A 17,965-nucleotide genomic window follows, 5' to 3' on the forward strand; every position below is an offset into this window, starting at 1 on the left:
CCACATCTCTAATGACAAAAGGCAATTCACCAGCCAGGGAAGGATTTCCAAAAGCACTGGTCTAGGTTTATGTGAGATTCATCTTTCATCATTCTGTGCAAAATGGGCAGTTTTTGAGAAGAAAGGGTCTCAGTGACTTTGGAGCTTGAATCCCATTTGCAGACCTTGAGAGAGGCAGGGCAGCAGCAGGGTTAGCAGCCCTCAGTACCCAGGCATCAGATGAGTTGTGTACAAGGAATGTGGGGTTTGAGACAACAGTAAATACTGGCCTTCTATTTCTTCTCAGGCTTCATGTTGGATTCCTGACATTTTAAGCCCAATCCCTTCATGTGAGGATTATCTGCCTCAGCACAGATGCAGGGGATGGCACAGTTCTAGAGAAAGCCAGACCTGAAATAGCAAGGTTCATTTCAGATCAGGCTTGCAGTGTTTTATTAGTAGTGCTTTTAATAAGTTGTGTAAGAAAACGCTTTTGTGTATTATACCCTAACACACAGATACCTCTAAAAGATATCTCAAAACCCAGTGTGAGAAGGATTTTACTGCTTTTTTGTGCTGAAACTGTATTCTTGCAGATGTTTGTGGGGTTTATACCTCTCCCTCCTTCCCTGTGTACTGGCCTGTGGTCTGTCCTCTGCATGTCTCCAAAATGCCCTCCAGGAGCTGTGTTAGTATTGCTGATGTTTGTGCAGCCTGGGAACAGGGTTGTCAAGGGGATTGGGAGTAGCACAAAAGATCCAGACACAGCCCCCTGTCCAGAAGCCTCCAGAGAAACTGCTGGATATATTTAAACAGTGACCTGTGCTTGTGGCAGTGCTCATGGTCAGCATCTTACATCACCTTTCTCTGATGTGAGCAGAACAAAAGAAAAGAGACCCAAACAACAGCAAGGACAGTGCCTTGTGAATAAGTGCTATAGATTCTGGAGTTATTTTGGCACCCAGATAAGTCTTATTCTCTCCTCTATCACAGTAGTGAAAATTGGGTGTCCCTGCATTGAACTGAGCTGAACCATTTGGGGTAAAAGCAGTAAATACTGGTGGGGAAGAATCTGGCTAACCTGTCTGTGCATTTAGCGTGCCAGGAAGGGACAGGGGTGTGGGCTGCTCCTCTGGAAGTGTTTTCATTTTGAGGTTATCTGTCCCCCTTGCAGAGCAGTCTCTTCAGTCCTAGTGCAAGGGTGCAGTAGCTCAGAAAATGAGAGATGAGGATGGAGCTTGCTTTCTGAAGGAAGAAAGAACACTTTTCATTGCTTGGGATTTTTTTCCATGTAGTTTTCTTCTGTGTGTTCTGTAGGGCAGTGCTGGAGAAAGGACACTCAATAGCCCTCATCTGACTTTATGCCACGTCTTACATTTGTCATGACCAAGGGCTTGAGCCCTGTGCCCTTTCCAGAAATTCACTCTTGATAAAGTAATGTCTTTGGTAAACTTCTAAACCTCTCCTATCTCCTTTCCCTTAGCCACCTCCCTGTGAGACAGGGGTGTCTGGTTCTATCTTTGTGCTGGCTCTGATGCTGCTCCCTGATTTGTTTCAAGGTGCTCTGACAGCTCTGCTGCTTCTCTCCGCTGCGACAGGCTGCCCTTGTTCAGATCCCTGCACCAAACCTCCAAGCTTATCACTCAGCCAGAGCTTTTGTTTCAAATTAGTGTGCCACATCCATCAGAGCCCTCTGTCTGACCATGAAGGGGGACGGGACCTGCACAGCATCCTGCTTCAGTGCTGTTTAGTCACCTTCTCCTTCTGGGAGATGGGCACTGAGCAGCAAAGGGAGAAGCCCTGTGAGAAAGAAGGCTGGCAAGCAGGGACGCTTTCTCTGTCTGCAGAAGGGGAAAATCTGGTCCTTTCATTCAGGAATCCCCTGCCTCAGGCCATGGAGTTTGAAGTGATGCCCAGTGGCTTTGCATAGAGAGGGCTGTGATGGCAGTGTTCTGTTGCAGTCAGTGTTTTGCTGCTGCAGTTTCTTGGGAGATGCTGTGAACACTCCCCTGTGGTAAAATGAGAAAAGTCCTTCTGAGATGCATAAATTTAAAATACTCCATATTCCGTATAACTAATTTGACTCTGCTAAACTAAAGGGGTTTATGTTGATGTGAGTGAGAATAGTGTTTAATTCTTGGAGTGCATCCGTAAGTAGAGCTGTTGGTGCCAGGCCTGGTAGGTCTCTTCCAGACCTGTCAAAGCTCAGGAACAGGTCCTGTGTAGCTACACCGTTTTAAGTAGACATTCATATTTAAGTTTGCATGCTTAGCTAAGCCCTGTGTAAGCAAAATTCATGATGCTGGGTAAAAAACAAAGCAAAAGGAAATTTTAGGAAATAGCTGCTTTTTCTTGCTTTTTCCCCTCCTCCTTACTCTTCTAATTGGCTTCAGCATTAAATATAAGCTGTCTTAATTACCCACACTGATTGGATTGCTTTTCCAGTCACAGTACTTCATTTCACAGCTGTGCAGATGTTTGCAGCTCTTTCTCCTCAGGAAATCTCTGGGAGCCTCAGGAATGTGTTAAAGCAGGTGACTGGGTACAGCAAACATCAGACCCCGTTGTTTGTGGGGCACAGTCCTTGTTCCTGGGGTGAGCTCTGAGCAGAGGGTCAGTCTGCCCCAAGGCATCTGTTGGGGAAATGTCTTCCAGGAGAGCTCTTCAGCTTTGGTCTCTGTGAGCGTGGTGCAGAAGCCCTGAGCCCACAGTGCTGCTGGGCTAGGAGGTGAAAATGACAGGGACAGGAACTTAGGGCAGTTGCTCTTAGCCCCTGTGTCTAAGGCTGGAGGGTACAAAGTGGGGTCCAAATCCCTGACACAGGTTTTTTCACTTGCAGCTATTTAGCATGCCTAGGAGACAGTTTTCTGATGAGACTGCGCATGACTTTGCACCTGAAGGATTCTGCTGTTAGCTTGGTTTCACCTGCTCTTCAAGTCCCCTTCTGTGTGACAATATTTCCATAATGCTCCTGAGATTTATGCTGTGATGTTCCCATTTCTGAAAGTGGAGTCTGTGGACAAGTCATTAAGCACAGCAAAAACTGCAATAAAAAGTTATTACCCGAGTGCAAGTATGTGATCTATTATGGGAGGTCTTTGTGCAAGTGATTTACTGCCCTTTTTAATTAGGAATTCAGAACCTTTTCTGACGTTCCCTCATAGCTGTTCTGCAGGATTGTTTCTTATGCAGCTCAGCCACTGTGGGACAAAAATTCTGCTTTAAATTAAGCAGCTGAATTTTTCTCCAGAATAAAGGCAAAATCCTGTAGGGATTCCCTTATCCTGAGTGTCACCCAGACAGCCACACCGCTGTGGAGGAACCTCCTGGACTGCCCCACTGTGCTGGGGCTGTGGATGGTGAGCCAGGTGAGGCTCTGTTCCCAAAGGTGTCATTTTCAGTCCCTGCGCTCCTGTACCACACTAGAAGCTGTGTTGAAGAGTAATGAAGGCTTGTTTCTTCACACTTACCCCTTGTACTTGGTTTCTTCCAGTATCAAGTAAGTGCAGGCTCTGACTGTGTTTTCCCTGACTTTCAGAGCGCACATAGCATGGCTTTCACATGGATTCTCTGGTGTCTAGTAAGGGTTGAGCTCATGCACCTTCTCTTTCACAGATGAATGTCTTGCTTTTTCTCGCCAGCTGTCTAATTTCTTGAGTGTTCCTATGCACTTGGGAATTATGTATTCCTGTGATAGCACATACATTCAAATTTAAGTATTCCAGAAGGTGTGATGATGCCCAAGGCAATTTTCATCGACACCCGTCTGCTTCATCACTCCTATGCTTGCAGCCTTAAGATGGGGATAGGAAAAACCAAAAGGACATTGAAATGAGACTGAGACTCCGTGATCTGAAATAGTGCTTAATTAAGAGGAGGACTGCAGAATGCAAGGCCTGGGATTCATGCAGTCATGGTGTTTGTTGCTTATAGGTGGTGTTCTAAAAAAAAGAAAAAGCCATGCCTTAGTGTAAGTTCAGCACATCATTTGCCAGAGGAAAGGCAGGGGATGAGGCATGTGAAAGGGCACAGTTGTTGGTTTATTTATTAAGTGCTGTGTACAAGTAGTGCACATTATTATTTAATGAGGGGTACTGCTATTGCTGCAAAGGAGTGTAGGGAAATAGAGGACACTCTTTGAAGAGCTGGTGTTGTGCCTGCTCCTGTCTAGACAAAGCTCTGGAATGGTGAAATTAGAAGACCGAGCTTGATAGTGATTTTTCAACATTTTAGGTGTCCTTTCTGTGAAATGAAGGTAGAGTGTAGTGGCTTTGTGAATGTGCTGCATCTCCCAACAAACCACAGGACTAAGTGTAAAAGCCCTTAAAGGGAGCAGCATACTGTTGTCACTACGTGGAGAAGGCTGCTCATGGAGAGAGGAGCTTGCAGATGGCTGGGTGGGCATCACCTGCTGGAATTGTCCACTCATCCCCACTGACCCAGGAGATGATAGTGTGAACTTTGCTTCTACTGGTCAGAAGTTGGGCAAGGCAAACCCTGGTGTCTGGCTGGATTTGAGCTTCCTGTCCTGGATCCTGGCTTAGAAAAATATAGGACAGCAAAAATGTGAGTGGTGGCACAACAAGAGATGGTCTCACACTTCTTGTTCCTCCTTTTAGCTGGTTTTGGAATGGTGCCTGTCCCGTTCCACTGTAAAAAGGGGGAGTCAGGAAGCCCCTATAAGAATATAACATGTTGAGGCATAAATAAAAATCAGATTGGTCTCTCTCAGTACCTCGTGTTGTTTTCTGCTGTTTGCATTTAGAAAATATTTCACTGCTCTCTACTAAGTTTTATAAAGGAGGGTCTAGACTATGTTGGCACAAACCAGTGACCTGTATTTTCAGGCAGAGGATTTCCATTTCCTTCTCCGTGCCTGTGTTTGTGAGATACCAAGTTTCTGTAAATGTGACAGGGTATGGCTGTATTATGTCCAAAATCATGACCAGGCCTTAACCAATGGCAGTCCTCTGCAGTTGTATTTTCTTCCAGGGTGACAAGATCTGATAGAAGGGATGAATCATACTTGGTTATTGTGTGAAGTGAGCAGCTCTGTGGCTGGGTCAGTGGAGCATCTTTGGCCAAAGGAAACTTTGATTAGCATGTGTGTGGCATTGAAGTCACCCTATTGAAGAAGTACAGACAGTAAATGCACACAGGCATTTAATAATGAAGCTGTAAACTCATGCTGTATCCAAAGCAGATACACTGATGGAGTACCTACAGTAGGCAGCCCTTGTAAAAGCAATTATTCTTTCAGTTCAGACCTCCCAGTAAAACAGTGCTGGGCTTTCACTTCCATTTCCCCCTGCTGAGTTTTTCTTTGCTAATTGTGATAGTATGAACAAGAGCACAGGACATTTGAAAAGCAGTCATTTAAATCATGGAAAGTAAGCATGTAACTTTTTTTTTTTTTAATTTTCCCTGTCAATACCCAAAATGTTGTGGTGAATAGCACTGCCTCAATTTCACATCCAAACCGGTTGAGGGATTTCTACAGCAGAGTCCAGCCTGGGGTGCAGTGGTCTGGGAGGGGTGTGTGGTCCTGGGCTGGGTGCAGGCATGGTGGAGGGACATCTCTGGGGCAGGAATGCCATCTCGTGGCCATAAATAGCTATTATGTGATTTTAAATCCACCTCCCATCCCTTCTTCCTTCCTCATGACACTTCCCCAGTGTATCAGTCATTCTCAGGAAACACAAATCAAGCTGTATTTTCTGCATAGCAAAGATCATCCCTTTTTGGGTTCCTAAAGCTGTGCTGTCGGCCTCAGCAGCTCCTCTTGGCTGCAGTGCCCCGTGCTGGCACTGGGACGGGATCCATGGGGATTGTGTGTGAGCCACAAGCAGATCAAGAGCAGACCTTTGCAGGCTTTGCTTTGCTGCAGTCTCTGTCAGCTTTACCCTCACCCTTCTGTGCCTTGCACACTCGGGCGCAGATGTGATCTCTCCAAGACATATTTGTCTCTCAGCCGGCGGTGTAGCGCTGCCGTAGCCAGTTTGAGGATGTGGGAGTTGCAGCTCCTGGAGGGAGAGATGGTCTGGTACTGCTGTCTGCATGATGTTAAGCAAGATGGTGCCTGTGTGTGTGACACATACATTGTGTCTCAGAGCTGTGGAAACAGAAAAGGACAGAGCATGAAGTGCTGGAGGCTGGAACACCTCCTTAGCTGCTGTAGAAGGAGCCCAGTCTTTAGTGACACACTGTCTCTGCTCACCTTTTGAATAACACCATAGTGCTTTCTGCAGTGGTGTTTTGGGGAAAATAAGCGCCCTTTTTGTAAGCAAAATATTTACCAGTGGTGTTATATTTTAGCAGAGGGAGTGTTCCATGCTCAGCAGGAATTAGGGTGCCATAGGAAACTATGGATTCACTCAGAGCATCCTTGGGTTATCCCAGAGCAGACATCAGTGCTGCATGCAGAGCCATGGCCTTGCTCAGTGTTCTGTGGCTCCAGGGAAGGCAGGTACAGCCACCTCTGCTGGCCAGTGCCTGCAGGAATGCTGATTTGTCAGCACCTGCATGAGAGCTGCATCAGTGAAAGCGTGTTTTAAATCACTGCAAAGTCTGTGCAGGAAAGTCTGGGAGGAATCAAATCTGTTTGTGCTGTCACTCCCACTTCAGCTCAGCTTGTTCCGAGGGGATGGGACTGAAAGGCTGTTCTGGCAGCTGAAAGGGAGGGGAGGAAACAAATGTAAACAAAAATAGGCTGTGTTGTCAATCTGTGTCTGATGTCTTTGGTTATCCTGTTTTGAAGGTGAGTAAACACATCAAAGTTTTACCGTGGGAGGAATCCCAGAGGAGGCTCAGCAGCCCCTGAGTATCACGATGTGTTATGGATGTAAACCTTTCTCAGTGCATTTCTACAGGCAGAATGGAACGGTGCCTTTCTTAGCACCTGAGTGATATTTCCAAACCCAGGATGTTTTTGCATGAGCAGTGTATATGCATCTGTATGTGTTCTTTGAGATTTTAATTTCAAATCTCTTTTGTGAATCTGCAGCAGTCACCTCCAGCACACCTTTATAGCAGTGGAAAGACAGGGACCCTCTATGTCAGGCATCACTTCATCTGCTTGCTGCCTCTAAATTGAGATGAGGCAAATTAAGGCCTAACTCTACTGATTTAATTAGATCTCTCCTTATTGCAACAGCAGGAGCCCAAAGCAGGGGACTGAGGCACATTTACACAGTAGTACAGTCCTCTACATTTTGGGTTTTCAAGTGAGGTTTGTAGTCCTACTGTAGGAAGTCACAAACTAGTTTGTAGCTGTCCCCAGCACAGCATCCCCAAACTGGCAGTTGTTTATGGCATTCTCCTGCTGAAACAGAGTTGTGTGTGCATCCCATAGGTCTCCAGGTGTGTGACCCAGCCTGTGAGCCTTCTTGGAGTGCCTAAAAAAATCCAGAATTCTTCTGTGCCTTTGGGCTTTTTTCAAATCCCAAAGACACAAACAAAAAACCTATTATCCATTGCCATTACCCACAAGAGCTGCAAAGAATACATATTTTCTCAAAGGCTTTGGGATGCCCTGCTTCTGTTTATTATGGATTTGTGACCCAGCTGGTGCAGGTGTGAGCACCTGCCTCTGCCATGTGTCACAGACATGTCTGTTCTGCCACATCCCTGCCAGTTCAGTGCCTCACCTGCACTGCTCCCTACAAGGAGCTGTGACCTCTTCCAGCCTCTGCTTGTGAAGGACTCACCATTGCCTAGTTTATGGTGTTCCTAGAAGTTCTCAAGCACTCTTTTCATTTAAAAAAATGGGTATTTTCATCCCAGTGGGATTAATGCCATCCCTGCCTAAGGGTTTGCTGTTGACCTGAGTGAGTCTGTGTGTGCTCAGTTATAATGAACTATTGCCTCTGTGTGTGGGCAAGGGAAGTTCAGGTAGATCACTGATAATTGTGGTCATCAACCTCTAGTTCATGTTTTTGAATGGCTGGTATAGATAAAGCATCAGAGAATATAGTAAAAAGCTATCCTGTGTGCTTCTTCACATATAGTTAACTGTTAAAGATACTTTAAACCTGTTTATTTTCCTCCTTGCTTGTGTCTCTAGGAATATGTAGAAAAGAAACACAGCTTAGCATTACATTAGAGGAAAAGGTGCACTACTCCATCAGCTGCATGAAGGTATGTTAGCTCAGTGCCTGGTGTGCTTCTCCTCTAACTCTGTTTATCTCAGTGCTCAAGCATGGGCATACATGATTTATGGCCCAAGATTTAAAGCTCTCTCCTGGGAGGGGAGGAGTGTACTAAAGTAATAAAACCATCATTTGTTAGACAGGATTTCTGGGAGAACTAAATTGAGACTGTATATAGCATTTCAGTCTCTAGCAATGAACTCCAGGGATCTAAACTCTCCATCCTCAGAGCAGGAGCCAGATCCAGCAGGGACCATGACTGGGCACCACAATAAACAGAGAAAACAAGGCTGGATTAAAAGCATCACACCACACAAGGTGAAGCAGTCACCAAGCCCAGACAGTGTCTGTCAGGCTACTGTCTGTGCTGGTGAGACCTAGCTGCAAGTACACCAGGAGGGACACAGACATGTCAGAGGAGGAGAGATGAGGATTGTAAATTTAAAGAAATTAATGAAGCACAACCTCTCCACCAGCACTGCATGAGGGAGGGAGGCTGCCAGACTGGCCAGTCATGGCATCCTCACCAGATCCTGTTCTGACAGCAGAGGACAGCAAGGGAAGGACAGCTGCCTTCCACTGTTGTCCCAAACATGGTCACATATATTAAATGCCTTTCAGCTGGACCTCTGTGCCCTCACACACAGCCAGCTGGCTGTGCAGGAGGGTACATGGTGCTGCTGCTGGTTTTGGTGACCCTGCAGGGATGGAAGCAGCTGCCTGCCATGTCCTACCTTCCCAGGGATGTGTTGCTGTCTTGGGAGGGAACAGGCACTACTGCTGAGTTGGTTAATTTGGGAAAACTATACTGAGCAGGTGGCTCAGTACACTCCTGCAAATGTGGCCAACATGTAGGAATATTATTCTGCAAGACTTTTTTACTGAAGTGGTGAATTTGTGGGAACAAGGCAGAAGAGCAGCATCTCTGGCAGAAAAGATCTGTCTCAGGAAACTGCTGTGGCCAGTGGGCATCATGCACACCTGGAGTGAGCCCACTGAGGGGACAGCATAGCTCTCCTTTAGTACACATTTTTACTTCATTTTCTGATTTTTTTTGTTTATTCTGTGCAAGGTGGAGAGGGATAAAAGATATCCTCTGATAATTTTGAAGCCCATGAGAAGAGGTCATAGATGATGTTTAAATGTCCCCCCTGTGGAAGGCACATGGCTCTGCAGCTGCTCCCCTGCTAGCCTGCTTAGCAGGGCTGATTCATGGCCCAGCAATGCAGCCCAGTTGCACTTGTTCATTATTTATATAAATCACAGGCATCAGTGTTCTGGCTACATCAAGTTACAAGAGTATTGATGGAAGAAGGGTGACGTTTAAATTGGGCAGGGGCTGAGCAGACTTGCTGGAGAGCACAGTATGAATGAAAGAGTTTAATGAATTTTCCTGGGTATTAAATGTGTATGTTAGCTTTTAGGAAGGTCAGAGGTGCTAAAATTTCCTTTAGAGGAACTTACATACTTGAGTTGAACAGAAATTACTAAATCAGTGTCTCTCAAGGACAGCTGAGAAAATTGTAGGTCACATAAGAGGGATATTGTGAAGAAAAGCTGAAGTCAGAGACCCTCCTGCCTGGTTTCTTGTGATACGTGAGTGCAGTCAGGACAGGGATCTTTACAGGAATTTGCTCAAGCCTTACTCATATCCCAAATAGTTTTTCAATCATGAATGTTAACTTAGCAGTGCCACAGTGTTTTAAAGTTTTTGTCTTTTAGCTGTGTGGTAATTAACTTTATAATTGCTATATCTGCATTTTGGAAGCCCTCAGCCCTTACAGCCAAAGATCAGCAAAGCACTGCACTTCCATGGGGTGACAACAGTTGTTTGCAGTGACCTTATGGCAGGAAAGGGTAAGAGCTTGGTACAGCATCAATGGGAGGAGAGTGGTCTTACAGATTTTGGCCATAAGGTGGGAAGAGCTGAATAGCATCAGCCTGAAGGTTTTTCACATCAGCAATCCAAGACAGCTGAGAGCAGCTAGGTCTGAGCAGCCTGGCACCTGCATTGGCAATGGCATCACTGCCCTTTGTGTGTGAGTGAGGGCAGTGTCTGTGACAGCTCCCAAATGCTCCTGAAATCAGACAGGTGAACCCATCCTTCAGGTGCTCCTTGGGGCTGTGGAGGTAATGGCAGACAAGAGCTGACCTTTGTTACTTGTTGGCCGCTCACACCCTCTGGATATGTGTCATTTTTTGTTCCATTCAGGATAAAATCCTAGCACTTCAGGATGTTTGGTCAGTAACTGTGATGGCACCTCTAGGTGAATCTGCAGACACAAAGTCTACAGTGATGATCTCGTTGTTATGCTTGTAAAAGGTAAAACAAGGGTCAGCATCTGTCAAGTTAGCACCTGGGGCATATCTCAACCTCTGGCACTTTGCAGCCAGAAGAGTTTAGCTGCTTATCCTAAGTTTGAATCCTAAATAAGAAACCCTGGAGACAAAAGTAGATCCTGGTGAGAGCACTGGAACAGCACAGATGCCATAAATAGGGCAATGATTCTTGTAAATTCTCTGTGCACAGCAGCATTTCTTTATCAGTTCCAGACTTTGGGATGCACTGGCCAAAAGAAGTACTGAGTTGAGGGGTTCAGGCAGGATTCAGATAGTTAATATGGTCCTGTTGAGGTAGTACTGCCAGGATTGTTCTGCTTGTGTACCTTTTTTTGGTGTTTGTACATCCATATGTATCCATGTATGTGTGTGTCCTTTTGGTCAGAGTGACATTTGTTTGTCTGCATTTGCAGATGTTTTATTGCTTTGAGGTGTCAGCATGCGTTCTGTGATAGAGGGACAAAATAGCATTGCTACTTCATGGCATTTGTCCACAATGGGTCCCTGTGCACTTTCCCAACAAATGAACTCCTGCAGTGATAACCTGCTTAATGATTAAATATGGAAATTAAACCATTACACTGTTAGTCCCTCAGAAGATCCTAATACCTAGCTACCATCCAGAGATAATTTTTTGAACAATAATTTAATACACAGCCCAGATAAACTGGGTATTCAGATTGAATACAAATGATGTTTCAGTGGCATGAATTATGGCCTTATGCTGAGCATCACTATGGCAACTAATGACATCACCACAGGCTCCAACCTGCACAAAACTCAACTTTTGATGGTCTCCATTTGTTGGCGCAGATCTTTTCAGGGCTTTTTGGGGTATGAATATGTAAGCACCAGTGTTGTCAAGGGTTTGCTATGTATGTTTGCTGTCATTTGAAACATTTATTCTCTTTGTGGTTAATGTTGTTCCCATGAAGGAAACCTAATGAAAATTACTGTTTGTATTTGGTTAGTAACATTTGTTGATAACATATGGTCTGGGAATGCTTCAGCAAATAAGAGCTTTTTAATAGTAAACAGAGATACGAGTTCTATAAAGCAGATGCTGTCAAAATACACAGTGTAAGGTTGGATATTTTCTTACTTCTGCCTCTTACCCAAAGCAAGATAATCTTCCTACTTTCCCTCCTGGTGACAACGCAGTTTTTTGAGAGAAAACATAACCTGTGACCCAAATCTGTGATTAGAAAATTAAGTTGTTTCTTGCTTCTTACCCTTGAAATATTTTTAGGTAGCTGATGGCTCACACATGAAAAAGATATGATATAAAGGACCTGACTGGACCTATAGTGCTGTAGATAATTTAAGCCAAACCTCTGCTGTCTGGCACTGGTGGAGGTTTGATGCATCATCGTAAAAGGCAAAACATGTGAAACAGTGACACCAGAAGAGGAAGCTTCAGAGCAAAGGTGATGAAGAACCCAAGCTTGTTAATCAGCTCTGTGCTGAACACGCTCATCTGCTGAGCTCAGTTGGACAAGATTTGCTCAGTGGGGAGCAAAGCATAAACCCATACTCCTAGAGCACAAGGAGAAGTGAATTATTTTTACTGATAATTTTCCAAATGCTAAACTTCATGCTTGGTGTTCATCTTTGAGGAACATCTAGTCACTGGAGCATGTCTTCTGAGCCTTTTCAAGGGAACTGCCTTTCTTCAGGAGAGGATCTAGTTTGAGGACAGCCTAAAGTGGGAAAGTGTCATTATCAGAGTGAGGGTGAATAGAAGTAGTTAGTGAGTTATGGTGTAATCATCTAACTTGCAGCATTCTGGGTTGCAGTGTGTGTTCCACCACATCACTCAGAGGTGTTGCTCATGGCACGCTCTTGGCAGGGTCCCACATGGAATGAGTTCAGGTTTTCTCTGCATTTGGGCAACTTGTGATTGCAGAAATGTGTAGATGTCCTCTAGAGACATGTGTCTAGAGGCTGTGGGTAATTCAGCCTCCATAGCACTTCTTTCCAAGCCAGGGAATGACTCAGAGAGTACAAATAGTAGGCAGTGGTTCATGGTGTAGTTGCAGAGGTGGCATCTTCCTGGCCAATGCAGTCCTACCCACAAGGAGCTGGTGTCCTGCTATGTAGTCTTAGCAAACTAGAATTACTCCAGACATAATGGCTTGCACTTAAACTTTGCTTGGGCTGAGACTTGGAAAGCAACCCAGGTTAAGTTGCAGTTTCTTCAGAAAAAGCAAACTTCACTTTCAGCCTGGAAAGGAGAGGTTAATGAGCCAAGAGAGGAGGACAGGCATGAGTGATTACAGACATCCTGGCTGCAGATGTCTTCAATCCTCTACTTCTCTTGTGACTACACAGGCTGGCACTGCAGGAGACATTGTTCTTTCTAACTAAGAAAGTTCTCTTAAACTTGGTTTCATGCTGCTTCCAGATGCTCTCTTCATTTCCCAAAAGGATGTTTCCAAACATCTGTCCCACATTTCCCAAAGAAGATAATTAATACCCTTGTCACTCACACTATCCAACCACTTTAGCTGGTGTCAGACACTTTTTAGGTTAACTGTTTCATGCCTGAGCAGCGTTGCTGCTGACCTGCCAGGTGAGCTGAACACCTCTCTGTCCTTCTTTTCACAGTTGGGGCACCCAAGGAGACTTCACGACGACCCACGCGCTTCCTGCAGTGAAGGTGAAGCTGTTCACGGAGAGCACAGGAGTGCTGGCTCTGGAGGACAAAGAGCTTGGGAGGGTAAGGAGATTTTGGGTTTAGTAATGTTTCCTTCTGGCCCTGCTTTTCTAGAGAAATCTCTCCTGTACAGAAATATCTTTGGAGCACAACATGCTCTGCTTTTTTGCCAAGCCTCAGGAGGGGGAAAGAAAGCAAGCTCTGCACTGCTGGAAAGGAGTGCATCTCGCATGCTGTCTTTGTTGTGAGTTTTTAATGGCAGCATTTCAGCTGGCTGTGCCTGCTCTGAGCAAAGGCAGAGGATCTTGTGTGCAATATTGGCACACCGGAAAGCCTTAAAAGTGGCTTGCGGAAATGGACATTCCTGAGGCAGAAAAGGGGATTATGCTGAAGCAAAAAGAGGGGATTTAAGTTTGGCAAGGGACTGTTAAGTTTCTCTCATATCTGCTGAGCAGCCGGTACACAGTTTGAGCTTTTGAAAGCACTGACTGCAGTACTCCCTGCAAAAGGCTTGGAGCCCTGGCTTCCCTGGGGATGGATGGTGGCTGAGCTGGTGGCTTCAGTGGGGCTGCACTGGGGAGAGGAACGTGAGGGTTCATTGCTCCCATCAATGGTGTTAATAGCAAAGAGCTCAGATTCCCAGGGTATTGGCCACAGAGCAAATCTTCCCATCTCTGCCCCTCACCTGTGGTCCCTAAACCAGTGCCCTGGCACTGGTGACCCTTGATCACTGCAGCCCACGGGTGCAGAATATCTGTGGATGGCACTTTCCTATGCTTTGGGACACTTCACTTGTCTCCATGGATCTTGTGCAGCTGTTTAATTTGTGTTGGCCCCAGGCAGAAGTGGCAGCAAACTCCTTGCCAGGCCTTCCTCAGCTTTCTAGGCTGAGATCAGTATGATGATGACTCCATGAAAATCAGTTTGGGGTAAAAGGACTTGGCACCTCCTGTCATGGCTCAGCATGACCCAGGTGATCTCCAGGGGCAGCTTGGGCTCTGTCTGCCCTGCCCTGCAGCACTCCTTGCTCTACATCCTGTCTGTATGGCTGTGGCTAAGAAATCCATGGTCAGGAAGGCCACTGATCCTGTTGCAAGCCCAAGAACGATATTTCCAGGGGTTTTTCTTGCTAACTCTATGGCTGTTTGTGCCCTGACAAGGAAGAGTCTCTGTCCATTCAACATGTTTCCTAATTAACATGGTTTTGTGTTAATCCTGTTCGTAAAAGTACAAAACATTCTCCCAGGTCCTAGTGAGCTGTTGATTTAAATTTATAGCTTTATTGTGGAGAATGCTGTGTGCAATTTTGTCTCATGTAATTCATGTTCATTTTAATTATTTGGTTTTTTGTGTTCATGAAGCATCCTTTGTTCTTGCACTTGAGAGAGAGAAAAGCAAAGCTAACCCCTCTTTTCCCCTCTCAATCTTCAAAGGGAGTCACAGCCCCTTCAGACTTTCTCATCCACACCTTGATCCTTCCTTTCTCCCTGTCCTCCTTTTTTGACAAAGGGGATGACCCCTCTATGCTGCAGTCCTACAGCTGAAGACCTACAATTGTTTTGCTGCACAGCATCATAATATTTTCAGGATTATTTTCAAAACCTCCTACTTCAAACAGCCTGGCACCCTGCCTTTATCCACTGTGGCATGCTGAGCAGAGCTTTTCACCCAGCCAGCCGCACTGCCATTCAGGGATTTTCCCCTGAGTGGTTACACTCTGTGCAGCCTCTCTTGCTTTGTGAGTCTTGTTTCCACTGGCAGCCATGAGCAGTGCTGACTTTGCTGGTCTTGGGAAGCAATTAGCTGTGCATGTTGTTCTGAGAAAGATGTCAGCACCCAAAGCAACCCCTCTTGCCCTGAAAGGCTGATGAGCCAACCCTACCAATGTGCTTTAATTCCCAATCCAGCAGGAAACCATCCCTCAGCTCTGAGTTTCTGCAGGCTGAAGGACATAGGCCAGCAGTGGCAAGTGTGGGGAGCTGGCAATGATTCCCCCTGGCCCGTGGCCACCAGTGCTCTCAGTTGGCCAAACTTCAAAGGGATGCTAGGTGCACCCGGAGCGGCCGAAGGATGACGCGTGTCTGCTCAGGCTGCACCAAGATTCCTTCTTTAAATAATAATGAAACCGGGAGTGTGTTAAGCCCCTGGTTTAGCTGTTGGAGTGGGCAGGAACCTGCCTGCATGGAGAGAAGAGGAAAGCAGGTTTTATACACAAAACACCCCTGCTCAGCCGCCCTTTGAGCAGTGGCTTTGTGCTCTGCCAGGCGGGTACAAAGCCCACTTTCTATTGCCAGTGTTAAGTTGGCAAACGGCCGCCACTCCTCAGCTCACCACTTTTATCCAAGGGAGAACTGGAAAATGCTCCCAAGCCCTGCACTGCCGAATGGGCAGCTGAAGGCATGGGAATACATCCTGACCCTATTGAAGCCAATGGCAGGGCTCCCATGGATTTCAGCCATGCCAATACTTCATCTACCGAGGGCAAGGAGGGGAAGAGCTGTGAATTGCAACACCACTGAGAAAAGTTTGTGTCTTTTGTGGAAAAAAGAGTTAGAAATCAAAGCAGAGAGCATCCCAAGCACACAGAATGGCTGCTGCCTCACTAAAAGATGCAGCTTAGCACAGGTGGATGTTCTTGCATGACCTGCCTGGCACTGGGGTTCCTTGGATGCTGCTCAAAACTTGGGTCTGTCATGCTTCTGACACCCCCTGCTTCATGTGGAGAACTAATTTCTCATCTTCAGGATTTGCTTAAATGTGTTTTCTTCCAAGAGTGATGCAGTACAGACTGGTGTTGCTCAGTTATCTGTGTGACTAATAACAGCTTCAGATTCCTGACAGAGAAAGCAATTCAATAAAAGAAGTGATAAATAACATTAATGGATAAGGGTAAAGTTGAGAATCTACTGATGTTTACCTCAGGCTTTAGAGGAGGCAATAAATTTAGTTTTAGAGTAATTCATCAGAGGGTAATAGCATCAATGATATTTTGGTGGAAAACAGCCCCTAGATTGTTGAGTCAGCAGCAAAGTTGAAGAGCAGAGGAATACAAGATTATAGTCTGGGCTGGAATTTGGCAGGAGCATAGTCTAAGCATGAGCAAGAAATGAGTGATGGCAGCACACCAGTTAATGAGGGTGAATGCTGCCATTTGTAAGAATTGTGAAACAATTTGCTTGCATAAAGATTAATGAATTTAAAGATTAATCTCACTACAGCACAGTGGAAACTTGAATGAATTTGTACCAGGCAAAGTCACCTCTGAGAGTAAAAGCATCAGAAGGGGAGCAGGTGTAGGAGGAAGGGGATTAGGCCACCTCAGAAGAAACACATGGGAATACCAGGAGGAGATGGTGGATGTGGTGTTGTCCTAGGGAAATACTCTGTATCTTACTGTCCAGGGAGCTGCTCTGCTTTGTAGTGGTAATTAATAAGTGGGAAAAGCACAGCTATGATCAGGAAAGACTATTCACCTCTTGGAACTTTCAGTTTCTTTGAGCCAAGTGCTTGCATTGGTGTTCATCTGCAGTCACTGGTGTTGCATGGATGTGCTGCAGCTGGAGACCCTCCCAGCATTTCCTGCTGCATGAAATGGAAGCAGGGTCCTGCAGTCATGACATGGGATGCAGATTTTATCTGCTGTCATAGCTCAGTCAGATGTACCATCCTGAAATGATAGGAACTGATCATGCAGCTCTGTCTGCACAGCCCCGTGAGCTGATTGAGGACCCAAAGAATATATGACCTAATCTCAAAATAATAAGCTGTACTTTAAAAAAGCAATAAAATGCCATCCTCACTGATGTGAATACACATATCCAGTCTGACTTCTAGGACAAAACTAGGTCATGATGTATTTCTGTTGTTCTGATGTATTTCTAGTCCACATTAAACCCTTTTTTATGAATCATTTTTCCCTTTAACATTGCTTGTTTTAATTTCTACAGGTTGTTCTCCACCCTACTCCTAATAGCCCAAAGCAGTCAGAGTGGCACAAAATGACTGTTTCCAAAAACTGCCCTGATCAAGACCTGAAGATCAAACTTGCTGTGCGAATGGATAAGCCTCAAAACATGAAGCACTCTGGGTAAACATTTGTCTCAATCTAAAGTCATTTTGTTTTGAATGTGCATTAGGAAATATTGCTTTTTAAGATTCTCAAAGAGAAACTCTTTTTCTCAAGTTCACAGGAGGTGAAGCAGAAAGATACTTATAAAATGGCATTAGTTCAGTCGTTGATAGTGCACTTTCCATATTCTTAGCATAGTCTTTTTTAATGCATATGAGCCAAACAGTTTAAATTTTAAAAGTTTTCCTCACAGGAAATTATGTTTTTTCCTGTGAGAAATGATAGATGAACTGCCCAACTCTCTGAGAATAATATTTTTTAAGTTATTCTGTCTCCCTGTATCAATTTCTCAAAACCAAAATCACAGTGCAATTTCCACTTGAAATGAACCCCAGTGTGACCAGCATTAATTATACTGAGATACGCACCACAATTAAATAAATTGCACAATTGCCTGGAGTAGGACTAATAATTGGGAAGGTTAAAAGGGACACTTTCCCCTCCAGGAGGGAGTGTCAGAAGATCTGGGGCCAGAGGGGGCCCTGATCACTTCTACCTTCATATAATTACAAATTAGATCATCCTTGGGAAGATCTAGATAAGGCCATTGGCAAGGTTCTCATTGCTCTTCAGAGCTGAGGATGTGACAAAAAATTGAAATTGTCCAGGAAACTTGATGTTGGAAATAACTCTCCAGTCTGGTTTTGATGCTATAAAAGTGAGTTTGTTTCACTTTTATTTTCATGGCATTTTGTTAAATTCCATCTATTATTA

General features: G+C 45.1%; 1 protein-coding gene across 2 annotated transcripts in view; it reads left to right on the forward strand.

The window, feature by feature from the left end:
* The window catches only part of CADPS (calcium dependent secretion activator), a 206,163-nt gene that overhangs the window by 80,748 nt on the left and 107,450 nt on the right, over positions 1–17,965 (forward strand). For both annotated transcript variants that reach the window (XM_041425708.1, XM_041425710.1), the window contains exons 7-8: positions 13,074–13,185; positions 17,070–17,209. In XM_041425708.1, the coding sequence (XP_041281642.1) occupies positions 13,074–13,185; positions 17,070–17,209 (252 nt within the window). The remainder of the gene's footprint in view (positions 1–13,073; positions 13,186–17,069; positions 17,210–17,965) is intronic.

The sequence above is a fragment of the Onychostruthus taczanowskii genome, unplaced genomic scaffold (assembly GCF_017590055.1).
Source record: "Onychostruthus taczanowskii isolate IOZ18803 unplaced genomic scaffold, ASM1759005v1 scaffold9, whole genome shotgun sequence".
In the NCBI taxonomy this organism is placed as follows: Eukaryota; Metazoa; Chordata; class Aves; order Passeriformes; family Passeridae; genus Onychostruthus; species Onychostruthus taczanowskii.